The 27699-nt window shown below is 47.1% G+C and overlaps 1 protein-coding gene across 1 annotated transcript in view; it reads right to left on the bottom strand.

The window, feature by feature from the left end:
* paxip1 (PAX interacting (with transcription-activation domain) protein 1) overlaps positions 1-27447 on the bottom strand; it is a 127501-nt gene extending 100054 nt beyond the window's left edge. Inside the window, exons 1-2 of the mRNA XM_038798403.1 lie at positions 27278-27447; positions 7327-7461 (exon numbers count right to left, since the gene is read on the bottom strand). Coding sequence (XP_038654331.1) covers positions 7327-7461; positions 27278-27376 — 234 coding nt within the window. The 5' untranslated portion in view covers positions 27377-27447. The remainder of the gene's footprint in view (positions 1-7326; positions 7462-27277) is intronic.
* Positions 27448-27699: the final 252 nt, after the last annotated feature.

Below are 27699 nucleotides of genomic sequence, written 5' to 3'. Positions count from 1 at the left end.
GCCAGCTCCTCAACTGAAGCAGTCTGCACCAATCCCACTTCATTGCCCTTTCCTAATCAAGGGAACTCTTCTGATTTTTGTTGAATAGTGCCACAGGTGGGCATTGGTCTTGCACATCCCACATCCCAACAGTACAGCACTCCTCAGTACTGCAGCTCACCCTGGATTAATGTGCTTTGCTTCCGGGGTGGAGGTTGAACATATGACTTTGTAACTTATATCCGGGCAATATCGAGGCATGTTCTTACTTCACCACCCGGGTGATGCACCCGAACCACCTTATCGAGCTGCCCTGCTACCTTCAGGGATCTATGGCATAAATCGCAATGACAAAATCAGAGTGCAAAACGCATTATAAGCAGATAATGAAGCAGAGACAGTTAAAGCACTGAGGGGGGAACTGGATAATTAGAAAAGATACATGAAAGAACATGTGGGATCTGGGATTTTCTCAGGAAGCGCCGCCAAATGGTCTGTTAGGTTTCAATCGTTTGTAGAATATGAAATTCTTCTTTCACAGCAACGATCAACGAAAAGATGTCGGAAATTTCATTTCTGACCTTAACACGACAAATAGTTAAAGGAAAACCATATTGTCGATCTTCTATATTGTCCATCTTCTCCAAGAAGCCACCACCTCGCCTTCCCCATCCCAATATAAAGCACCAGTTCAAAGTGGGAATCCCTAATCCCTAAAATAAAGTTTTAAATCACATTAAAACCACTGCAGCTGCAGTAATAAATAATGATTTCAATTATAATAGTATGTTAATCTTACTGCTGGAGAATTGGAAACATGGCTTCACAGCACCAGTATCCCAGGTTCGATTCCCAGCTGGGTCACTGTCTCTGTGTTCTCCCCGTGCCTGCGCGGGTTTCCTCCCACAGTGCAAAGATGTGCAGGTTAGGTGGACTGGCCATGATAAATTGCCCTTAGTGACAAAAAAAGGTTAGATGGGGTTATTGGGTTACGGGGATAGGGTGGAAGTGAGGGCTTGAGTGGGTCGGTGCAGACTCGATGGGCCGAATGGCCTCCTTCTGCATGTTCTATGTTCATAAATATTAAGGCAAGTGATTTTATTCCAGTTTCAAAACTTGAATTCAGCATTTCAATTAAAATGTTTAATTAAGTTGGAGCATTAAGTGCTGGATTGATGTGGGGATGGTAGAAAACTACTTCAAGAGACTCCTGATCCACTGCTATATTACTACAGTTCTCTTCAGCAAAAAACCAGAAATAAAAATTTCATGGAAGGCTTGGATAATCTACACATGATCTTCGAAATTATTGAATGATTCATGCAAATCACATGTGTCATGCGAGTGTCCCTTTAAGAAAGGTTTAGTCTCGTCATGTGACTTGTAGCACATTGGGCTGTGCCTGTCAGGTGGGAGGGTGTTTTTTTTAGGTTTCAGTTTCAGTGCTTTGGACTGCAGAATGAGAACAAAGTGTTTTTCCTGTTTTCATTTCAAAAGCTGCTCCAGTGAAAATCATATAGAGTGTGGCTAACTGCCTTGGCAACTTTAAAGATATAGTTGCTTTCCGGAAATGTAAAATGTCTGACTTTGGAACTGAAACAAGGATGATTTCGCTCAATAGAAAACAGGGGAACAATTAACATTAAGCCACACACACACACCGAGACCCCATAGGATTGTGTGGGGAAAGTAATATTGGGGCGTGGGGGGGGGGGTAGGCATTTGAAGTTGGGAAGTTGAGACACATTGTTTGGCAAAGTAGAGCCAGGTAGACTCTGAATCCTGACCAAAAAGGCAGTTTAAGGCCGAAATTGGCACCCCGAAAAGAAATTTGTCCCACTCACAGCACCGACACGCCTGCAAGAGCATGGAGGGTTCACTGGAAGCTGATGGGTTGCCATCTTGTTGTATGCAATTACGGTGCAGCATTACCACTTCCCAGCACTATTTCGATCCCAGACAAGACCCCATGGATAGCATACTGGACCGAAACCCCGATATTTTAGTTCAGTTTGTAAGACTGTGCGGAAAGAATGATTCACTCCAGCACTGACTGCATGAAGAAATAGAGATTTGGTATTTTGCAACAAAATTTTATTATGAATAAAGTATTAGACTCTTTAACTTCACACCCGAAAAGAACAGCTTACAATTACCCCTTAGACACTGCTACTCAATTCCTCATTAAACAAATAAAAAAAATGACGTACAGCTCTCAATCCAGTATGGCACAGAGTAATAAGTCCTTTACAGAACAAGTTTTTGGCTCCTGATAGAACCTCTCTAGTTTGGGCGGCACGGTGTGGAGCCATGTAAAATGGCCACCTGCAAAGGACCATGGGAATTGTGGTCAATTTGGGACACAAGACAGGTACACACCACTGTGTATTGTGCAAAGAAACCAGACTTGGCTGAAACTTGCATCCATTGAGAATCAATTACCATTTTCCCCAAGACAATGGCATTTGCATTAAGGACCATCAACGACAGCAGACTAACCCGCGCCACGCCCCCTTATTTGGAAAGGCTTATGTGCCTGGGACAATGATAGCTAGGACCCGCCCAGCCATCGAGGAATCCGCCCCCTAATTGTCTGAGATCAATGAGGGTGATCAAAAACCCTATCGATCCAAAGGACCTGGAGTGAAGACCACCCAAAAGGGCGCGAAAGAGACGCAGAATAAAAAGCCCTGCACACTAGAGATCGGTCTCTTTTGGGACCGGCTTGTGCGCGACCAACTGTAGCAGAACAACCAAGTTCAAGGACCCGCGACCATCCTGAAGGACGAGCCCAGCTGAGACGAACCCAACAACTTCCAACCGACCACGTGGACCCGGATAAAGGCCTTATCTCGCACAGTGCCGGTCACTCGATATTAAGTAAAGGTCATCTTAGTTGTTAGGTGTAGTTTAGTACAGAGCCACATATATTATTGCATAGAGATACAAGTCTTGTGTTATTAATAAACTGTGTTTTTGAGCTAACATACTGGTTGTGTGGTCATTTGGTCAATATAAGAAACAGCTTGTGGTTCACGTAAAGGGTAAAAAGACAAAAGGTGGCATAGTGGTTAGCACTGCTGCATCACGGCGCTGAGGACCCGGGTTCGATCCTGGCCCCGGGTCACTGTCCGTGTGAAATTTGCACATTCTCCCTGCGTTTGCGTGGGTCTCACCCCCACAACCCAAAGATGTGCAGTGTAGGTGGATTGGCCACGCTATTGCTCCTTAATATGAAAAAAAAAAGAATTGGGTACTTTAAAAAAAATTTTAAACCTTCAGAATCTGGCTGAATATCTTCAAATAGCTGTCTCAACTGGGTTGTTTCAACCTCTTCTTCGTCTTCGAACAAGATTGCTCGGCTTTAAAATATTACTCTTTTTAGAACTATCCTATAGGGAGAGAAAACTACCTTTGCTTGTGGTCAAAACAAGGATTGGCAGATCAGGCTTCAACTCCCTTCTCCAGAGCTTTCTCAAAATGTCTCTCTGAATCTCATAGCTGCACCCAGAAATGATATGAACTCCCCAAGCTGAGAAAAAGTAACACATCAGGGACATCCCTAGTCAAACCAAAGTGCATTAGCCCAGACTGAAAAACAAAATTCCTCTGGTCAATTTCACCTTCTGACTCCTAAAATCTTTGTTTTTAAAAACGTGACCACTGCAGTCAGACACACTATAACCCTAGGCTTTTAACCCTAGAATTGCCCAATATTTAGAATGCAATATTCCTAAAATCTTTCGTTTGTCACACCTCCCCCCCCCACCTTAAAAGAAAATGACCCAGGGCAATATAAAAGAGATGGCTTCATTTTCTAAAACATTTTAACTTTAAACATTCATTATTACAAGCAACTTAAAGATATATAATTTTACATTTCTAAACAGACAATCATAACCTTGAGTATCGTCCAGTTTAGTCCTCTCACACGTCACAGTCGTGATAAAGCATCAGCAATCCCATTTTCTCTTCCTGACACATGCAGGATTCATAAATTAACCGGTTGTAACGATGAACTCCATGTTAACAGTCTTGAGTTTTGATTTTTAAACGTGCCCAGAATTTTAACGCATTGTGGTTTGTATGTATAATCGTCTCAGATGAATTGTTACTCACCTAAATGTTAAAATACTGTAACACCAATACCAAACTCAATGTCTCCTGCTCGATGGCAATATATCCTTTGGTGAATATTGAGTTTCCTAGAAAAATACCCGATTGGTCTTCCGATTCTTTCATCGTCTTCCTGCAACACTACAGCACCAACATCCACATCACTTGCATCAATTGCCACCTTAAGTGGCCTGGTGTCATTAGATGTCATCAACACTGGTGCGATGGTCAACAGTCTTCAGACTATCGAATACCTCTTGACATTCCGACGTCCACTGAAATTTTGTGGAGGTTTTTTTTAAACAAAGTTGTCAGTGGAGCAACCACGCTGCTGAAATTTGGCACGATTTTCCAGTAGAAATCACTCATAATAATAATAGCTTACTGCCACAAGTAGGCTTCAATGAAGTCACTGTGAAAAGCCACTCATGCCCAGAAATCTCAGACCGTTTCTCCTAGTAGATGGCATTGGAAATTTTCCAAAGCTTTCGATTTCATATTCCTTGCAGCCATCTGACCATGTCCAATTGTATGGCCTAAGAATGTGACTTGAGCTTTTCCAAATTCACTTTTAGTCAAATTCACCACCATTCAGCTTCCTTTAATCGATTGAATAATTATTTCAAAGTTCCAAATGCTCCTTCCATGTTTCACTGAACACCACCAAATCGTCACTGTACACTGCACAATTATTTAGTGCAGAAATTACCTTGTTGGTTAATCTTTGGAATGCTGCTGGCACCTTCTACATTCCAAAAGGCATGACGTTAAATTGACACAGACCATTTGGCGTCACAAAAGCCAAAACGTCATTCGCCCTGTCTGATAAAAGGTACTTGCCAATATCCGTTAAGTAAGTCAAGTTTGGTAATAAGATGTGCTTGTCCCAGCTTTTCAACAGTCTTCCAAATGACGAATAGGGTACGAATCTGACTTTGCAACAGCATTGACCTTTCTATAGTCCACACCCAATCGTTGTGTTCCATCTGGTTTTAGTACCGTTACAATTGGTGAGCTCCAATCTCTGCAACTCGCTTCAATGAGATCATCCTTAAGCATGTCGTCAATTTCCTTTTGTACCTGTGCTAACTTTAATGGATCGAGTCTGTATGGCTGTTGTTTAATGGGAATAGTATTTCCTACATCAACATCATGCAAAATTACTTCCGTGCTTCCCAGTTTATTCCAACATACAGCATTATGCGACTACAAGAACTCATGTCATTTTGATTTCCCCCCGGAAGGTAACTCAGTAATTCAACTCAATTTGTTAACACTTCATTTTTCCACTTCATTTCAGGAATGTCAAATACAAAATCTTCTGAGTTATCTCTTCTCCCTAAGTTACAACAACTAAAACTTCCTCCTTTTTTCCTTCTCTATCAGAATACCGTTTGAGCATATTAACATGACACAGTTTTCCTTCTATCTGGCACTGTTATCAAATAATTCACCTCACTCAATTTGATAAGGCCCACTCAATCTTGCTTTTGATGGTTCATCAACTATTGGTAACAATACTAGTACTTTTGCTCCACGAACAAAACTATAAATTTTTGATTACTTATCCGCTTCTTTTTTCATTTCATGTTATGACAATTTTAAATGTTTCTTAGCCAGCTCACCAGCCCTAGTTAATCTCTCCCTCAAGTTTGACACACAGTACAACACTGCAGTCTCCCACTGCTGACTCACCAATTTCTCTAATCAATTGAAGTGGTCCTCTCATCTCATGACCAAAAACCAATTCATATGGTCTGAATTTAGTTGATTCATTAGGTGCATTCCCCATTGCAAGTAGTTCAAATGGAATTACTTTACCCCAATCGTCTGGATGATCCTGACTATAGGTCCTCAACATGGTCTTAAGAGTTTGATGACATCTTTCTAATGCCCCTCGAGATTCTGGATCAGTTAAATTGCTTCATTCCTAACCTATCCATAACTTTCTTGAATAACTTTCGACATAAAATTGAGTCGCTAGTCTGATTGAATTTCTTTTGGTAGTCCATATCTAGTAAAAACTTTGGAGATGCCGGCGTTGGACTGGGGTGGGCAAAGTAAGAAGTCTTACAACACCAGGTTCAAGTCCAACAGGTTTGTTTCGAATCACTAGCACTCGGAGCACAGTCGAAATGAAATGAAAATCACTTATTGTTACAAGTAGGCTTCAAATGGAAATTACTATGAAAAGCCCCTAGTTCTTTCTTCAGATGAGGAAGGAGCTGCGCTCCGAAAGCTAGTGGTCCTCTCTGGCATTTTGTTCGCAGCCATGTTTATATTTGAAAACATGTCAACCCAATTCCTCCGTCTGTGCTGTGCTGCTCTATGGTTTTATAACCCAGACAAAGCCTGGGCATTTTATCCAGCACCAGTTAAAAAAAAACTACGGAATTCAGAGTCACAAGGAAAATAATTGCGTGCGCGCACGACTGATATCGAGCCATTATCAAATAGACCCTTGTTTGCAAAACTTTACAATTAAATTCAGAAATCGTAGTTTATTTTATTTTGACGCAGAGGAGGGAAGTGATCCAAACACCTAACACGTCAAACAAACACAAAAAACAGGCACTGCCCGAGACCGTGCTGGAGACAGATTCAATCACCGAGTTCAAAGGCAAACTGGATAAAACAGCTGAAGGCAAACCATTTGCAGCGGTACAGGGAAAGGGTGGGCAAGTGAGACTGGCTAAATCGCTCCTGCAGAGAAGACAAATCATTTGCAAGAGTCATTTATATTGGTCCTCTAAGTGTGGAACGGCGGCGCAGTGGATAGCACTGCTGCCTGCAGCACCGAGGACCCGGGATCGATCGCAGCCCTGGGTCACTGTTCGTGTGGAGTTTGCACATTCTCCTCGTGTCTGCATGGGTCTTGCCCCCACAACCATAAGATGTGCAGGGTAGGTGGACTGGCCACGCAATTTAGCTTAACTGGAAAAAAATTATTGCGTACTGTAAAATTATTTTAAAGCTATTGGTCCTCTAAGCCAGGGATTCCCAAACTGTCGCTCACGTCCTGGGGCCGCAAGTTCCAAAATGGAATCGCACCCACCCCACCGACACATTTCCACTCTGGGGTCACTCCAGGTCTGAGGCATCAAAATTGGGTCACACTGTACGGAAAATGTTTTTTTTCAGAAGCACAGCTCATATTAGCAACAAGCGCTCCCAATTTAAAAAAAAAAATCAATTTTGCTGTGCGATACAGAGACACAATATAAATCTCACCTTAACTATTGGTAAATCAAACACTTCCCGGGCTTCCCCAACCTCTGGATTGTCACCATCTTCTGCAATGATGTGCGTTGCCAATGCATTGTAAGAGACCTCCTTCGCCTTCCCAGCCTTCAGCAGCTGAATCACCTAATTAAACAAAGAGTGATCTGTGAACATGCAGAATGGATACAAGATGAACTCAGACCGAATTCCACTTCATATGAGCCCCCCCGATGAAACAGTGCAGCTCGTCAACCAATGAATTTTAAGGATCGAGAAAGGAATAGAGGAACAGCAGAGAAGGAAAGAGGCACAGTCCAAGTCAATCAGGGGGGAAAAGAGAGGCGAGGGGAAAAAAGGCAAGACAAACAAAAACTGTTAAACCTCCAAGAATTTACTGCTATGGGGAATTAGTGTCAGTCTAAATAGCTCCTCTCTGTGTCCGAGAGATTGATCGTCATTGCACGAACAATTACCATGTTGATCCTTAAGGGTGTCTTAGAAAAGCGATTTCTTTGCCCTCCTCTTATTCGGGAGCCTTCCTCAAACTGGGCGAAGAGGATTGGCTCTGCCAATCGGGTATCTGACATCCTAAGCACATGGCCGGCCCAGTTGAGTTGGTTACGGGTGACCATGGCCTCGATGATGGTGCTCTTGGCTCATTCAGGGACACTGACTTTGTTACGACTGTCCTCCCAGTTGATGTGGAGAATCTGTCTCAGGCAAGTTGATTGATGGCAGCTCTCCATGGCCTTGAGGAGGCACTTGTATGTCGTCTAAGTTTCTCAGCTGCATAGAAGAGGTGGGAGGACGACTGCCTTTTACATGAGGGTCCTGGTATTAGCACAGATCTCACAGTCGTCGAAGACTCTAGTCCTTGAGCAAATGCAACACAGATCTCAATGCCTGGGAGACCCTTTCTCAGAAGAGACCTACTTGGAGGAACCTCCTGACTGAAGGGACACAATTCTCCAGGACACCCGACAGCAATAGAAAAAGGAGCCTGAGAAAGGAATATCCGCGATCCAGAGTCGAAGGGCCAATCCCACCTCCCGGAAACACCTGCCAAGTGGTGGACAATCATACTCGATAGTGAGCGATGGCCGAAGAAGGCAACATTGATAAGAGTAAGTTTCCTGTTGAAGGACCAGCTCTAACTTTCTGCTTAACATACAGATCTATCAACTTTAAAAAAAGATATGTAGGTGGAGGACGAGCTTCCGTTTGCGCAAGACAAGCAGTGGAACAGTGCTCCATAGCACAGCCTGCTGGATGAAGCACACATTCGGAATGAACACCATGAAAGTCGTCATTTCTTCAGCCGCAAATTGATCAGATACGTGCATCGGTCATGAGAAGAGTCAACATGAAGCAAATGGTCAGATATTTCACTGAGTTGGTGCAATTGCAAATATTGCGGTACCCAGCACAGATAAGCTGCACGAAACAGCTGGTGGAACTTCTCAGGACTTGGTGAAAGGCTAGTGAGCTGGCTGTTTGACAACATGCGTACGCCAAACCCAACCTCCTGGAATATACCCACCACCATCAGACAGTAAACAGAAGTCATTTCAACTCCACTAAGAACACATTCACAATCATTAGCCTGCTAAATGGAAGATTGGAATAGTGTCAGAGGCAATGCTTTAAAATTAATGGATTGCTGCGATTAAATCAGTCAGCAGGCCTCAACAATAAGCATTTTTTAATACATATATAACACACACACAAACCCTTGTGTTAATAAGTTAATCTTTATTATTCTCACAAGTAGGCTTACATTAACACTGAAATGAAATTATTACGAAAAGCTCCTTGTCGCCACATTCCGGCGCCTGTTCGGTTTCACAGAGGGAGAATTCAGAATGTCCAATTCACCTTACAAGCATGTCTTTCGGGACTTGTGGGAGGAAACAGGAGCACCCGGAGGAAACCCACGCAGATACAGGGAGAACGTGCAGACTCCACACAGACAGTGACCCAAGCCGGGATTCAAACCTGGGACCCTGGCACTATGAAGCAACAGTGCTAAACGCTGTGCTATCCTGTTACTCAGCCTGACCATGATAAGCAACTTCGTGCTGCAGTCATGCAAGTGAAAAGTAAATCTACCACATTTATTCGAATAGTGCAGAACTGCAATCAGCACTCTCTTTTTTTTTTATTGAAATTTTTACAAAATAAAATACAAAATATAAACATCTTAGCTCTATTAACATACAACTGCGGTAACACCCCATGAACAATACCCCCCCAGCTTCAATAGCAACTTCAAACAAAAAGAAAAAACAGCAACAAAGTAAAAAAAAAGGAAGAAAAACAGAAACAAACAAGAGGGAGATAGCACCCGCCACAAACCCATGTACACAGTTCTCCCTCCCCCCAATCCTTAACCCCCCCCCCCCGGGCTGCTGCTGCTGTCGGCCTATTTCCCTACCGTTCCGCCAGGAAGTCCAGAAACGGCTGCCACCGCCTGAAAAACCCTTGTACTGATCCCCTCAGGGCAAATTTCACCCTCTCCAATTTAATGAACCCCGCCATACCCGAGATCCAGGCCTCCACGCTTGGGGGCCTCGCATCCTTCCATTGGAGCAAGATCCTCCGCCGGGCTACTAGGGACGCAAAGGCCAGGACCCCGGCCTCTATCGCCTCCTGCACTCCCGGCTCCACTGCCACCCCAAAAATTGCGCGTCCCCAGCCTGGCTCGACCCTGGATCCCACCATCCTCAACACCGTCTTTGCTACCCCCTTCCAAAAGTCCCCCAACGCTGGGCACGCCCAAAACATATGGGCGTGGTTCGCTGGGCTCCCCGAGCACCTAGCACACCTGTCCTCGCCCCCGAAGAACCTACTCATCCTTGTCCCCGTCATGTGGGCCCTATGCAGCACCTTGAACTGTATGAGGCTAAGGTTCGCACAGGAAGAGGAGGAATTCACTCTCTCCAGGGCATCCGCCCATGTCCCCTCCTCAATCTCCTCACCCAGCTCCTCTTACCATTTACCCTTCAGTTCCTCCACCGAGGCCTCGTCTACCTCCTGCATCACCCGGTATATGTCCGAGTTCCTCCCTCCTCCGACCCACACCCCCGAGAGCACCCTATCCCGCACCCCCCGTGGGGGCAGCAAGGGGAACCCCTCCACCTGCTGCCTGGCAAACGCCCTCACCTGGATGTACCTAAACATGCTCCCCGGGGGGAGCCCAAACTTCCCCTCTAACTCCCCCAAGCTCGCGAACCTCCCCTCCACAAAAAGGTCCCTCAACCTCCTAACCCCTCCCCTGTGCCAGCCCCGGAATCCGCCATCAATGCTCCCTGGGACAAACTGATGGTTCCCCCGTATCGGGGCCTCCATCAAGCCCCCCCATTTCTCCTCTGTGCCGTCTCCATTGCCCCCAAATTTTGAGGGTAGCCGCCACCACCGGGCTCGTGGTATACCTCGTTGGAGGGAGCGGCAACGGCGCCGTTACCAGCGCCTCCAGGCTCGTGCCCACACATGACGACGCCTCTATCCTCTTCCATGCTGCCCCTCCCTCGTCCATTACCCACTTACGCACCATCGCTGCGTTGGCTGCCCAGTAGTACCCACAGAGGTTGGGCAACCCCAGCCCCCCCCTATCCCTGGCTCGTTCCAGGAACACTCTTCAAACCCTTGGAGTCCCATGCGCCCACACAAATCCCGTAATACTGCTGTTGACCCTCCTGAAAAAGGCCTTTTGGATAAAGATGGGGAGGCACTGGAACAAAAACAAAAACCTCGGGAGCACCGTCATCTTGACGGACTGCACCCTCCCCACCAGTGACAGCAGTAACATATCCCACCTCTTAAACTCCTCCTCCATCTGCTCCACCAACCTTGTGAGGTTGAGCTTGTGCAGGGCCCCCCAACTCCCAGCCACCTGGACCCCTAGGTACCTGAAGCTCTTCCCTGCCTGCTTCAGTGGGAGCCTACCAATCCCCTCCTCTTGATCCCCCGGGTGCACCACAAACACCTTGCTCTTGCCCATGTTCAACTTATACCCCGAGAAACCCCCGAATTCCCCAAGGATCCTCATCACCTCCGGCATCCCCCCCCACCGGGTCCGCCACATACAGCAGCAGGTCGTCCGCGTACAGTGACACTCGATGCTCCTCCCCCCCCCCCCCCCCCCCCCCGCCGCACCATGCCCCTCCAGTTCCCTGACTCCCTCAATGCCATAGCCAGGGGCTCATTTGCCAACGCGAAGAGCAAGGGGGACAGGGGGCACCCCTATCTCGTCCCCCGATGCAGCCGAAAGTACTCCGACCTCCTCCTATTCGTGGCTACACTTGCCATTGGGGCCTCGTAGAGCAGCCTCACCCACCGAATAAACCCCACCCCAAACCCGAACCTCTCCAACACCTCCCACAAGTACTCCCACTCCACCCTATCGAAGGCCTTCTCCGCATCCAACGCCACCACTATCTCCGCCTCCCCTTCCACCGCCGGCATCATAATGACATTGAGGAGTCTTCGCACATTTGTGTTCAGCTGCCTTCCCTTCACAAACCCCGTCTGGTCCTCATGTATGACCCCCGGCACACAATCCTCTATTCTAGTTGCCAGGATCTTTGCCAGCAGCTTAGCGTCGGCGTTCAGCAACGAAATCGGCCTATATGATCCACACTGCAGAGGGTCCTTGTTCCACGTCAGGATCAAGGAAATCAGCGCCCGCGACATAGTTGGTGGCAAAGCCCCCCCCCTCCCATGCCTCGTTAAAGGTCCGGACCAACAGGGGGCCCAACAGGTCCAAATACTTTTTATAGAATTCCGCCGGAAACCCGTCCGGCCCCGGCGCCTTCCCCGACTGCATGTTCCCTATCCCTTTGACAACCTCCTCCAACTCGATTGGCGCCCCTAGTCCCTCCACCCGCTCCTCTTCCACCCTCGGGAAACGCAGCCTGTCCAGGAAGCGCCCCATTCCACCCTCCTCCACCGGGGGCTCAGACCGGTACAGTTCCCCATAAAAGTCCCTGAAGACCCCATTGACCTCTACCCCCCTCCGCACCACCTTCCCGGCACTATCCCTCACTCCCCCAATCTCCCTGGCCGCGTCTCGCTTCCGGAGCTGGTGCGCCAGCATCCTGCTCGCCTTCTCCCCGAGTTCATACACCGCCCCTGTGCTTTCCTCCACTGGGCTTCCGCCTTTCTAGTCGTCAGTAGGTCAAATCTGGCCTGAAGGCTACGCCTCTCCCCCAGCAATCCCCCCTCTGGGGCCTCCGCATACCTCCTATCCACCTGCACCATCTCCCCTATCAGTCTTTCCCTTTCCCTCTGCTCCCCCCTCTCCCTATGGGTTCGGATGGAGATCAATTCCCCCCTCATCACCGCCTTCAATGCCTCCCAGACCGTCCCCACCCGAACCTCCCCGTTATCATTGGCCTCGAGGTATCTCTCAATACACCCCCGGACCCTTCGCATTTCGAGCCCAATGTGACTTTTCTTCAGAACTGATGCTTATTTAGGGAAGGATGTGAAATGGAGGCTGGTTTAGCACAGTGGGCTAAACAGCTGGCTTGTAATGCAGAACAAGGCCAGCAGCACGGATTCAATTCCCGTACCGACCTCCCCGAACAGGCACCGGAATGTGGCAACTAGGGGCTTTCCATAGTAACTTCATTGAAGCCTATTTGTGTCAATAAGCGATTATTATTATTATTAAATGCGTTGGGAGGCAGTTCAGAGGAGGTTTACCAGACTGATTCCTGAAATGAGCGGGTTGCCTTTTCAGGAAAGGTTTCCACTGGAGTTTAGAAGAGTGAGGAGTGACTTGATTGAATTGACAGGGTGGACGCGGAAAGGACGTGTTCCTCTTGTGGGCGAATTCAAAACTGAGGGACACAATTTCAAAAAATGAGTGGTCGGCCCTTTTAGGACAGGGATGAGGAGAATTTCTTTCCCCTCAGGAGGTTGTGCCAATTTGGAACTCTGCCCCGGAAGGTCATTTGCTTTTTTTTTTCAGGCAGAGGTAGATCAAATCCTTGCCAGGCGAGGGAATCGAAGGCTGTGGGGAGGAAATGGGAATGTGGAATTCGAAACACAAACAGATCAGCCACGGTTCTATTGAATGGCAAAGCATGCTCGAGGAGGCGAATGGCCTGTTCCTCCTCCCATTTGGTATGTTCGTAACCTGTCTGATTTGGAGTCACATTGAGACTGAAACGTTAACTATGTTTCTTTCTCCACAGATGCTACCCGGCCTGCTACGTTTTCCCAGCACTTTATTTCAGATTTGCAGCATCCGCAATATTTTGCTTTTACTCCTGTATAACTGGAATAGCTACAACAATGCTCAAATGGGCCTGGTACAGACTGGAACCTATGCTGTGACCATTCTGAGATTCTGGAGATCCACAGCGTTTGGGATGGGCATGACATGGGAATAACGGGGCAGCAGGGAATGGGGGATTTGAAGAAGTGCTGTTGCAATTCAGACACTAATTTCACCACAAATGTTTTGCGGGTCCCTGCCAGCACATAAGCTTCTGCAACAGTGTTCTATTGTAAAAAGAGCAGATAAAATTCACATGCACTTCACATTGAGGTGGGAGTCAATTTTCCCCCGTCTTTCAGCTCTATTGCCAAGTTGACCTAAAGGTGAAATCGCCTTGCTTTGACCAATATCAAGATCAGTTCTTCAACATCAGTTTCATAACAGTTCTGTTTTTAATTCTCCCACACGGCTGGGGAAGTAATCTAATTTGATGCCGAGGTTAACAGTCAATTCGACGGCTTCCGTCGGCACAGTGTGAATTGTCGCGGTGCCAGCGGCAATGTCTCTCTTAGGGCGGAGGTTCAGTGTATGAGCGAAATGAAATGAAAAGAAATGAAAATCGCTTATTGTCACGAGTAGGCTTCAAATGAAGTTACTGTGAAAAGCCCCTTGTCGCCACATTCCGGCGCCTGTTCGGGGAGGCTGGTACGGGAATCGAACTGTCTGATTTTGGATGATCAGTCACACTTTGTGCCGTTCCTCACCTGGGGCAAGTGACTGCACCATCTCCGGCCCATCCTTGGGCAGTTCAGGGTTTATCAGAGTTTCCGTGAGTCAGTTTGCCAGGCTGCTGTTGCTGATATTCGCCATCAAGCTGGAGGTGTGTCATGCTGAGGGTGGGTTGTCGCCAATTCATAGGGTGTGGACTGCGTTCTGTAGGGATTTCAGACGAACACGTGGGGGATTTGTTCGATGTCCAGCACCAGTGGAAATTCTTCATCAGCAGACAGCCGGTGGTGTTCTTCAAGGAGGATGTTCCCCCCTGTGGACCAACATCCCAGAAACCAACCTCATGACCGCCTTGGAGAGTAATATCGACCACGATTATGTGTTGGCCCCTGAGCCTACTCGAGTGACAGTACTCTGGTGTTGGGAAAACCAGAGCAAAGTGAAGCAAGTAGAAGCCGCGAGGGAAACTGCAACCTTCACATGATCCTCCTGTTAGAAGTACCTTTTCCAACTCCACAAACTGATGCGAGAAGGCAACCAAACCCCAGCCACTAGGGTCCTGGTCCAAGCAGTAAAACCCACTGGAAAACATCTATACAAAAAGGAGCAAACATTACCAGTACCAAACTTAAAAACAGTTGAGGCTAGATTCCCTTCTGTGGTGGAATAAACACATCGGTCAGATGCTACTGTGGCAGTCAACCAGTTACAATCTGCCAACTCAAACATGGCCCATTTTATCCCAACCCTCTGTTTCCTGTAAGTTAGCCAAACCCCTTTCATACTAATAGATCACCCTCAGCACCCCGAGTTCTCATCTTTTGTAGTAACCTTTTATGTGGAACCTGTTGAAAATCCAAATTGACTACATCTACCGCCTCCCCTTTATTCACCCTGCTCGTCATATTCTCAATGAATTCTAAGCAATTAGTAAACCGCTATTTCCCTTTCTTGACTTGCGTTATGATTTTCGAAATGTCCTGCTATTTCCTCTGTAATAATGGAATCCAGCTCTTTTCCCCAATAACTGAAGTCAGACTAACTGGCCTGGAGTTTCTTGCTTTCTGTTTCTTTGTCCTTTTTCGAATGGAGGTTTTCCAATCTGCAGGGGCCTCTCGAGAATCTACGGAGTTTTAGAAGATTACAACCAATGCATCCACTATCTCTACAGCCATCTCTTGTAAGACCCAAGGAGGCGGGCCCTCAGGAAGATGTGACCCGTCATCTTTCAGCTCTACTAGTGTTCAGAGATGCTTCCCTCTGGTGAGAGTTTAAGATTCTCTCCCTATTTAATTTGGCCACGCTCTTGAAGTTTCCCATGTTTAAATCACCATGTTAAAAGCACAACTGGGGTGTGTTGCAAGCGAAGTACAATTCCATTAATCTGCAAATCCACCGGATGACCAGCCTCGCAGAATTCATTTTTCAAGCAACAGGAAAGAAAAAAAAATCAGAAGCCGCAAATGTTAACTGAAACATTAGAAATCATTAGCGGTCCCTGCGACAATCCTCCTCACTAAAGTACCAAAAGGTCATTTAGCCGCTTGAGCTTGTTCCACCACTCAATGAGATCATGGCTGACCTATGATCTAACTTTGTGCATTCACTTTCTCCCTTATCCCCTAATACCGTAGGTTAATAAAAAAAAACCGTAGCACTCGCAGAATTAACATTTGATCGAGCAGCAATTGCCCGTTTGCAGAAGACAGTTCCAAACTTCTACCATCCTTTGCACGAAGAAACGTTTGCTAATGTTGTTCATAAGAACATAAGAACATAAGAACAAGGAGCAGGAGTAGGCCATCTGGCCCCTCGAGCCTGCTCCGCCATTCAATTAGATCATGGCTGATCTTTTTTGGACTCAGCTCCACTTTCCAGCCCGAACACCATAACCCTTAATCCCTTTATTCTTCAAAAAACTATCTTCATCTTAAAAACATTTAATGAAGGAGCCTCAACTGCTTCACTTGGCAAGAATTCCATAGATTCACAACCCTTTGGGTAAAGAAGTTCCTCCGAAGCTCAGTCCTAAATCTACTTCCCCTTATTTTGAGGCTAAGCACCCAGTGGAAACAATCTGACCGCATCTATCCTATCTATTCCCTTCATAATTTTATATGTTTCTATAAGATCGCCCCGCATCCTTCTAAATTCAACATGTACAGTCCCAGTCTACTCAACCTTTCCTCGTAATCCAACCCCTTTAACTCTGGGATTAACCTAATGAATCTCCTCTGCACACCCTCCAGCGTCAGAATGTCCTTTCTCAGGTAAGGAGATCAAAACTGAACAATATTACAGATGTGGCCTCACTAGCACTTTATACAATTGCAGCAAAACCTCCCTAATCTTAAACTCCATCCCTCGAGTAATGAAGGACAAAATTCTATTTGCCTTCTTAATCACCTGTTGCACCTGTAAACCAACTTTCTGTGACTCACGCACTAGCACACCCAGGTCTCTTTCCTGAAAGATCTGACTCTTATTCTAAAGACCATGGCCGGGATTCTCCAATCCTGCGCCGGGTCGGAGAATCGCCCGGGGGGGATTGCGAATCGCGCCGTGCCACTCCGATGCCAGTCGGCGATTCTCCTCGCTCGACGGGCCGCCAAGTCCCGCTGGCGTCGTTTACGCATGGTCCTACCCAGTGGGACCTCGGCATTCTGGCTGCAGGGGTCGTCCTGGTTTTTGGGGGGGGGGGGCCTCCACGGTGGCCAGGCCCAGGCCCGCAATCGGGGGCAAGCGATCGGCGGGTGGGCTCAATCCGAGTGGGGGCCTATATTCATCCGCGCCGGGCCTCTGTAGGGCTCCGCCATATTGCCTGGGGGCCGGCATGCAGACGGCCGTGGCGCGCCAACTTTTGGCACAGGAGCTACGGACAGCACTCCGGTGGCGTTCTAGCCCCCTCGGAAGGGGTGAATGTCTGGGCCTGGAGGCCCGTTGACGCTGGCGTCAACACTTGCCCGGGATTTGAGAGAACCCCGGCCCATGTTCCCCCGGAGTCCTGGATTCCCCTGCTAGAGGAATAGGTTAGTTTGGGAGAAACTACTGGTTCCTCTCAGCAACAGGAAAATTTTGGTCAAACCACCCATTCCCATTTATCAACATATCAAATCGGAGCAGGAGGTGGCCACTCGGCCCCTCGAGCCTGCTCTGCCATTTAACAAGACCACAGCTAATCTGACTCTAACATCAGCCCCACATTCCTGCCTACCTCCCGATAACCTTCCCTGTTAACCAACAATCGATCCGGTTCTGCCTTAAAAAATATTCAAAGATTCCGCTTCCACTGCCTTTTGAGGAAGAGACTTTCAGGGACTCGGGAGCCTATGAAACAAAACATTTTCCCTCATATCCATCTCAAGTGAGCAGCCCCCTTTTTTGTTTAAAAAAAACAGTGACCCCTAATTTTAGATTCTCCAACAAGAGGAACCACCCTCGCCACATCCAGTCCATCAATACCCCGCAGGGTTCTAGACTTTGATCAAGCCGCCTCTCACTATTCCAAACTCTAGTGGATACAAACCTAACCTCTCCAACCTTTCCTCAGAAGACAACCTGCCCATTCCCCAAACCTTCTCTGAACTACTTCCAATGCATTTACATCTTTCCTTAAATAAGACGACCAATTCTGGATACAATACTCCAAATGTGGTCTCACCAACACCCTGTGCAACTGAAGCACAATCCCCTTACTTTTGTAATCAATTCCCATCACAATAAATGGTAACATAGAACATAGAACAGTACAGCACAGAACAGGCCCTTCGGCCCTCAATGTTGTGCCGAGCCATGATCACCCTACTCAAACCCATGTATCCACCCTATACCCGTAACCCAACAACCTCCCCCTTAACCTTACTTTTATTAGGACACTACGGGCAATTTAGCATGGCCAATCCACCTAACCCGCACATCTTTGGACTGTGGGAGGAAACCGGAGCACCCGGAGGAAACCCACGCACACAGGGGGAGGACGTGCAGACTCCACACAGACAGTGACCCAGCCGGGAATCAAACCTGGGACCCTGGAGCTGTGAAGCATTTATGCTAACCACCATGATACCCTGCTGCCCCTAACATTCTATTAGCTTTCTTAATTACTTGCTGTACCTGCATACTAGCCTTCTGTGATTCAGCAACTAAGACACCCAGATCCCCCCTGCATCCCAGAGCTCTGCAATCGCTCACCATTTGCAGGTGACACAAAAATGGGTGGTGCGGTAAATAGCAAGGAGGAAATCCTAGATTATAGGATGATATAGACGGGCTGATCAGATGGGCAAGACAGTGGCAAATGGAATTTAACCTCAAAAAGTGAGAGGTGATCACCCTGCAGAAGTGACTGCTGCTTCCGGATGTGGAAGGGAAGGGAAGAATTAGGGATATATGTCCAAGTGGCTGGGGGAACAGGGAGTGAAGATCAAGGAGAAATGGGAAGCGGACTTGAGATTGGAGATCAATTGGGCAATATGGAGTGAGGCACTGCGAAGGGTAAACGGGACCTCCTCTTGTGCAAGGATGAGCCTGCTACAGTTTAAGGTAGTGCACAGGGCGCATATGATTCAGACGAGAATGAGTGGATTATTTCATAATAATAATCTTTGTCACAAACAGGCTACATTAACACTGCAATGGAGTTCCTGTGAAAATCCCCTAGTCGCCACACTCCGGCGCCTATTCGGGTACACTGAGGGAGATTTCAGAATGTCCAATTCACTAAGTCTTTCGGGACTTGTGGGAAGAAACCAGAGCATCCGGAGGAAACCCACGCTGACACGGGAGAACGTGCAGACCCCACACAGACAGTGATACAAGACAGGAATCGAACCTGGGACCATGGAGCTGTGAAGCAACAGTGCTACCCACTGTGCTACCGTGCAGGGGGTAGCAGATGAGTGTGAGAGGTGTGGGCGGGGGCCAGCGAATCATGCGCACATGTTTTGGGGTTGCAAAAAAATTGGGAAGATTCTGGGCGTGAGTGTTTATGTGTCTTAGCCAGAATAGTGGAGGAGGAGGTGGACCTTTGGTGGCGATATTTGGGGTTTCAGAAAAGCCGGAGCTCATGGAGAGGAGGAAGGCCCGTCGTGGCCTTCACCTCTGATCGGCGGCAAATTTTACTGGAGTGGCAGTCGACTTGGTTGGTTGACCTGTACAACTTCCTGTGGTTTGAGAACATAAAGCATGAGTTAAGAGGCTCTGCAGGGGGGTTTGAGAAAAGGTGGGGGATGTTTGTGACCGTATTTGAGGAGTTGCTCGCCGCCCCGGGGGTGGGATGGTAGGACGCTAGAAAGTACAGAGGACCAGGGGATCTCGGGGTGCACATCCAAAGATCCCTGAAGGCTGCAGGATAGGTAGATAAGGTGGTTAAGAAAGCATATGGAATACTTGCCTTTATTAGCCGGGGCACAGAGCCTAAGAGCAGGGATGTTATTATGGAGCTGTATAAAACGCTCGTTAGACCACAGCTAGAGGATCGTGTGCTGTTCTGATCACCACACTATAGGAAGGATGTGCACTAGAAAGGAAGCAGAAGATGTTGCCAGGGCTGGAGCTTTTCAGCTATGAAGAGAGGCTGGTTAGGCTGGGGTTATTAGGAGGGTCGATAGCAAGAAATCTGGAATTAAAAGTCGCATGGTGCCAAGAAACCATTATCAATTGGCATAAAAACCCATCTGGTTCACTAATGCCCTTTAGGAAGGAACTCTGATTTGGCCTGGTTTGGCCGACATGTGACTGCAGATCCACATCAATGTGGTTGACTTTTAAGGGCAATAAAAACCAGAAATGCCCGCATCCCGTGAACAAATAAAGTATAAAAATCCCGACAGTGCATTCAGCCCACCAAGTCTCCTAGGCCCACACCCTGAAAATCCACCTAACCTGCACATCTTTAGACTGTGGGACCAAAAAACCGGAGCACCCGCAGGAAACCCACGCAGACATGGGGAGATCGTGCAGACTCCACACAGCCATCCAAGGCTGGAATTGAACCTCTGTGAGGCAGCGGTGCTAACCGCGAGCCCTTGAAACACTACAGAATACAAGGCTACGGGGCCAAGTGTTTGAAAATGGGACTAAGATAGATAGAAAGGTGCTTGTCGGCTGGTGCAGATACGATAGGCTGAAGGGCCTTTTTCTGTACTGTAAAGCTCCATTGTTTTGGCTAATAAGCTTCTTTATTATTCTCCCTGCCAAAATGCACAATTTCACATTTGCCTGCATTATACTTCATTTGTCAGATTTTTGCCCATTCACTTGAGCTATCTTTTTCTGACTAATTTATTTGTCTTAGTTGCGGGGAAGCTGGACAAGCACCTAGTGTTCTAATTCTTTCTCCGCTAGGATGGTACCGTCAGCTGACAAGGGAAGCTGGGGGAGGGGTGTTTTAAGAGGAGGCGTGTGTGCATCATAAACACCGGCATGAACTGTTTGGGCCGAACGGCCTATTTGTGTGTCTTTTATATACAGTGGCTCTGTCACCACTTGGAGGTTGTGGTCGCCGTTCAAGGGTTAGCTTAGCCCAGGGGTGGGCAAACTACAGCCCGCGGGCCGCATGCGGCCCGCCAAAGGTATTTCTGCGGCCCACCAAGTCATTAAAAAAAAAAAAAAAAATTGTTTAAAAAAATTTTTATTTTTTTTTTTTAAATTTTTTTTTAAGGTTAATAGGGGGGGGGGGCTGTTGGGTTACTTACTGGTATAGGGTGGATACGTTGACTTGAGTAGGGTGATCATTGCTCGGCACAACGTCGAGGGCCGAAGGGCCTGTTCTGTGCTGTACTGTTCTATGTTCTATATGAGGCGCCCAGAATCATAACCGGGTGAAGTAATTATTTTACTTAATATACTATGCGGCCCTTTGTGAATTGTGAATTTCTGAATGTGGCCCTTGCACGGAAAAGTTTGCCCACCCCTGGCTTAGCCACTTCTTGAAGGGTTTGTCTCCACCCCCTACCCACTTTCAGCCATTAGTCGACCCGGAGCCAGTGGCTACCAGCAACCGGGTTATTAATTTACCGGAACACCCAGCAGGACCATCATTAGAGCAAGTTGTAACATCCGAGCCGGACTCAAAAACAAAACTGCACACCATTGGGTAAGGAAATACAACAAGAAAACAATGCAAGGAGAACTTTGCCTGTGTACAGCTGAAGAGATACAGCATTTAAAATGCGTGTTTAATTACACCAATTAAAGCAATTTAACAGCAAGCTGTCAAAACAGCAACAAAGAGGTGCTTTAACACTAACAGCACCCACCAAGTCTAATAAACCAACTCCAGGTTTTGTGTGAGAGGAATGCGGATGCTTTATAATAGTTACGTTCCCGGGTTTACCACGGGTTAAACATTTACCATTTCAACCAGGACGGCAGTAAAATTAGAGCTGGAACACAGCAGGATAGTGGCAACTGGATAGCAGGGCTCCTGGAAAGTCTATCGCTAAACACGGCCAAACACCTAGCTCCAATTCGTCCGAAAATACATCATTGAAATCTCTTGTAGTCAGGCTTTGGAGGGAAACTCCAGATTATCAAACTCTTCAAACTAGCACACACTTATCCCCAAAGACATGGGTGTATGAAGTGTGCTTTCCTTCATACACACTGAAGGAGATATTTCATTGACCTCAACAAAAATTACATTCCATCGGGAAAGGAAGATGGATGTAACAGCCGGGGTGAACTCAGGATGTTAAGATTGAAAGGATACACACTGCTGCAATGGTCAGTATTTGCCCCAGAAGGCTGGGAATCTTTTAGAAACCAAAGCAGGACTACCAAAAATAAAAGGAGAGAGAAACTGGACTGAGAGAAAACAACAAACAGACAGTAAAAGCTTCCACAGATGGATTTTTAAAAGGGGAGCGCGCTGAATGCTGGCCCCTTTGAGGATGAGATGAGTGAATTAATAGGGAAGTAGAAAATGGCAGGGACTTTGAACCAGCATTTTACATCTGCCTTCACAGTAGGAGACATCACCCCAAGAACAGATGAAAAGCAGAATGAATAAAAGGGAAGAAGGAACTTAGACACAGTTTCAAAAAATAGTAGAGGGGAAACGAATGAGACTAGACTGGGTATTGTGTAATGAAAAATAAATAATTGGCAATCTAATTGTGCGAGACCCCCTTGGGGATGGGCGCCCATCAGGATAGAATTCTTTATCAAGATGGAGAGTGATCTGGTGGATTCGGAGACTTGGATCCTGAATCTAAATAAAGGGAAGTACAATGGTATGAAGCATGAGTTGGCTAGGATTGAATGGGGAACGCTACTTAAAGGGGTGACGGTAGATAGGCACCGGCAAACATTCAAGGAGCGAGTAGGTGAACTGCAAAAATATTCCTGTCTGGCGCATAAATAAAATGGGAAAGATGGTCAATCGATGGCTTACAAGGGAAATTAGAGATAGTATTAGATCCAAGGAAGAAGCATTAAATTGGCTGGGAAAAATTACAGGTCTGAGGATTGGGAGCAGTTTAAAATTCAGCAAAAGAGGACCAAGGGATCGATTAAGGGGAAAATAGAATGAGCTTGCAGGGAACATAAAAATTGACTGTAAAAAGTTCTATAGGTATGTGAAGGGAAAGAGATTGGTGAAGACGAATGTAGGTCCATTACAGCCAGAAAAGGGGAATTTATAATAGGGAACAAAGAAATTGTTGACCAACTAAATACATAACTTTGGTTCTGTCTTCACAAAATGAGGACACAAATAAGATACCAGAAAAGTTGGGGAACACAGGGTTTAGTGAGCAGGAGGAACTGAAAGAGATCAGTATTGGGAAAATTGATGCAATTGAAGGCTGATAAATCTCCAGGGACTGATAATCTACACCTCAGAGTACTTAAGGAAGTGGCTCTAGAAATAGTGGATGCATCGGGCAGCACGGGTAGCATGGTGGTTAGCATAAATGCTTCACAGCTCCAGGGTCCCAGGTTCGATTCCCGGCTGGGTCACTGTCTGTGCGGAGTCTGCATGTCCTCCCCGTGTGTGCGTGGGTTTCCTCCGGGTGCTCCGGTTTCCTCCCACAGTCCAAAGATGTGCGGGTTAGGTGGATTGGCCATGCTAAAATTGCCCGTAGTGTCCTAAAAAGTAAGGTTAAGGGGGGGGGGGGTTGTTGGGTAACAGGTATAGGGTGGATACGTGGGTTTGAGTAGGGTGATCATTGCTCGGCACAACATCGAGGGCCGAAGGGCCTGTTCTGTGCTGTACTGTTCTATGTTCTATTGGTGGTCATCTTCCAAGATTCTATAGGCTGTGGAACAGTTCCTGCAGATTGGAGGGTAAGTAATTGAACCCCACTATCATAGACCAGTCAGCCTGACATCGGTAGTGGGGAAAATTCTAGAATCCATTATCAAAGATTCTAAAGCAGAGCACTTGAAAAACAGTGGCAGGATCGGACAGAGTCAGCGTGGATTTATGAAAGGAAATCATGCTTGACAAATTCTACTGGAATTTTCCATGTAACTGGTGGAGGTGACGTGGGGAAGCGACTGGATGTGATTTATTTGGATTGTCAGAAGGCTTTCAGCAAAATCCTACACAAGAGATTAGAGTGTAAAATTAAAGTGCATGGAATTAGGGGCAGTGTATTGAGATGGCTAGAAAACTGGTTGGCAGACAGAAAACAAAGAGTAGGCATAGACAGGTCTTTTTCCAAATTGCAGTCAGTGACTAGTGGGGTACCGCAGGGATCAGTGCTGGGACCCCAGCTATTCACTGTATAATTTAATAATTTAGATGAGTGTACTTGAGTGTATCTCCAAATTTGCAGATGACACAAAGCTGGGTGGGAGGGTGAGCTCTGAGGAGGATGCAGAGATCCTTCAATATGATTTGGACAAGTTGGAATGAGTGGGCAGATATAATTTAGATAAACGTGAGGTTATGCACTTTGGTAGCAAAAAACGTGACGGTAGACTATCTGAATGGCCATAAATTAGGAGAAGGGAATGTGCAACGAGATCTGGGTGTCCTCGTACACCAGTCGCTGAAGGTTAGCATGCAGGTAGTAAAGGCGGCAAATTGTATGTTGGCCTTCATAGCGAGAGGATACGAGTACAGGAGCAGGGATATCTTGCTGCAAAAATACAGGACCTTAGTGGGGCCACACCCGGAATAGTGTGTGCAGTTTTGGTCTCCTTATGAGGAATGGTGTTCTTGCCCCAGAAGGAGTTCAGCAAAGGTTTATCCCACCGATTCCTGGGATAGCAGGTCTGACTACGAGGAGAAATTGAGTTGGTTAGGATTATATTCGCTGGACTTAAGAAGAATGAGGGGGCACTCATATAAACCTATAAAATTCTAACAGGATGCAAGAAGGATGTTCCCAATAGTGGTGTGTCCAGAACTAGGGGTCGCAGTCTGAGGATCTGGGGTAAACTATTTAGGATTGAGATGAGGAGAAATTTCTTCACCGAGGGTGATGAGCCTGTGGAATTCGCTGCTACAGAAAGCAGTTGAGGCCAAAATATTGTATGCTTTCCGTAGAATCCCTACAGTGCAGAAACAGACCATTCAGCCCATCGAGCCTGCACCAACCCTCTGAAAGGGCACTCTACATAGGCCCCCAATCGCCATAACACATCATGGCCAATCCACCTAACCTAAACATCTTTGGACGCGGGAGGAAACCGGAGGATCTGAATGAAGCCACATAGACACGGAAGAACATGGAAACTCCACACCTGGAGTAGAGAATTTCGTTTTGATCTCCTTACTTAAGGAGGGATATACTTATATTGAAAACAGTTCAGAGAATGCTCTGGCTGATCCCTGTGATGAAGAGGCTGTCTTATAGGCAAAGGTTTGACATATACTCATTTGTGTTTAGAAGAATGAGGGGTGATCTTATCGCAACATAAAATTCTGAGGGGGCTTTATGAGGTAGTTACTAAAAGGATGGTTCTCCTTGTGGGGGACTCTAGAATCAGGGAGCCCAATTTCAGAATAAAGAGTCTCCCTCTAAAGTCATCAGGAGCAATTTCTCCTCCCAACAGGGTGGTCCACCTTTGGAATCACTACCCCAGAGAGCATTGGAGGCCGGGTCACTGTGCATCTTCAAGGCTAAGTGAGGCAGATTTTGGATTGACATGGGAGTTACGAATTAAGGGGAACAGCTCGGAAAATGGAGGTATAGCCACAATCAGATCAATCATCTAGCCAGGCTCGAGGGGCTGAACAGCCTATTAATTTATCTTATTACTTTAAGTAAAGTAAGCAAAGTCCCAAAAGACACCAATGGCTGCTTTCCTCTTTGAGGGGGGCGCTGAACGGTGGCGATTTAACCTGAGGATCACCATGCCTCAGGCGAGGAGCAAAGTTAAGGAGGCAGGCGTTCATGAATAACCTCAGCCGACATAGGGATTGAACCCGTGCTGTTGACCTCACTCTACATCATAAACCAGCTGTTCAGCCAACAGAGCTGAACCAGCCCCCAGTTTACCAGTTTATGTAATTAGCAGGAAAGCACAAAAGCATCAGGAATAATATACAAAGTGTCCAAGGCTTCACAATCACATAAACCCACAGAAATTGGCACAATCATAGAATCCACACAGGCAGAAGGAGGCCATTCAGCCCATCAAGTCTGCACTGACCCTTTGAAAGGCCATCCTACTGAGGCCCAATTCCCCACACTATTCCTGCAACCCCACCCTAAGGGACAATTTCACATGACCAATCCACCTACCAGCACACCTTTGGACTGTGGGAGGAAACCGGAACACCAGGATGAACCCCACGCAGAGACGGGGAGAACGTTCAAACTCCACGAGGTCGGAATCGAACCCGGGTCCCTGGCACTGTGAGATATCAATGTGCCACCCTGCCGCACCAATGTTTATGTTTGTAACACATGACGGTGTTAGTAATTTGATGTGGGGAGGCGCTTTGCAGAACCTCTTGCTACAGAAAGATTTGAAAATCTTTTGAAAAGATATTCTTGTATTTAGACACACAAACCCAGACGATTGCAGAAACTGAGGTCTTGGCTTGCTATATGTGCAGGACAATATCAAAAGAGCACTAGTTACAAAATATACTGTTTCATATTTCACAGTAATCTCAATTAAATGTTTGCACAAGTTCATCACTGCCCTGACCTCCTCGTCACACCTGCACACAGTAATTCTCATTCCCAATAACAAAGCAGCTGCCAACTGCCTGTATCTTTTCATATAATGGGGGGGGGGGGGGGGGGGGGGGGAGAGAAGAGAAACACCATCAGCAGGCAAGCCAGATCATAACACCAAATTTAAACACTTTACTCAACCATTTCACAACCGATAACAGGACACACACAAGCAATGACATTTGATAACCTCAGCTGGAGCACTTTGCTCCTTGATCTTTAAAACGCAGAAAAGTGTGAAGAAAGCAGGCTCAGTGAGAAAAGCAAAATGTTACATCCCACACCGTGCCCAAAAGTCAGCCAGTTCAGTCCTTTGTTGTTGGCCTGTTTGGACCAATGTTGAACTCTCTATCCAGTGTGGGCTGTGCCCCATTTTTACCCTCCACAGTAGGCTGGCATGCCCTCCAGCCTGGCACTCCCCATGGTTGGGCCCCACTCCATGGCAGGGAATCCAAAAGCCCTCCCTGAACACAAACACACACAATTCCCTCACTGTATAACACAGGGAGGGAGAGGAGAAACATTCTCACACCAAATCCAGATAAGACCATTCAAAAAAAAATATGAAATTAAATCTTTTTTTCCCAATTTTCTTCCCGGGTTAGATCTTGAGTTTAAAAGTTGCAGCAGCCCAAGAGGAAGGGGGAATAATGGGGAGGAAGGGGGAATAATGGGGAGGAAGGGGGAATAATGGGGAGGAAGGGGGAATAATGGGGAGGAAGGGGGAATAATGGGGAGGAAGGGGGAATAATGGGGAGGAGGAGGCCCAGGCGGCTGGCGCCATGTATTTAAGCCCCTCTTCCACCCTTAGGCCTCCCCGGCCTTCCCCTCAGTCCCCGTCCCCCCCCCCCCCAAACAACCTCACCTGCTGCTCAATGTCTCCCACCGCGAAGAATTTCACCTCCTTGAACAGATCCTGGGGCACTGCGGCGGCCGGCCCCTCACTGCGAGCCGCCTCCGCCATGGCGCTGACTGATATGGGCTGAGGGGGTCAGGGTTGAATCTGGGCCGGGCCTGGGCGCCGCCGCTGCTGCTGCTCCTGTTCCTCCTCCCCCAGGGCGCTCCCCCCACTCCACGCATCGACCCGCGCCTGCGCACCACCTCCCCCTTCCCGGGAGGGTTGGGAAGCCAACCCAAACACCATCACCAACATGAAAGGAGATGGGGGAATGCTGCCAAAACACATTAAAATACCCTCCAGTCAACGCCTTCTCCCCATCTTCTTCCATAATAATGCTATATATATTATTGTGATTTACAGATGGCTTACCTCACTTCACTTTTTAA

The sequence above is a fragment of the Scyliorhinus canicula genome, chromosome 5 (genome assembly GCF_902713615.1).
Source record: "Scyliorhinus canicula chromosome 5, sScyCan1.1, whole genome shotgun sequence".
Lineage (NCBI taxonomy): Eukaryota > Metazoa > Chordata > Chondrichthyes > Carcharhiniformes > Scyliorhinidae > Scyliorhinus > Scyliorhinus canicula.
The sequence above is the reverse complement of the archived record's forward strand: the minus strand, read 5'-3'. Positions and strand labels throughout refer to the sequence as shown.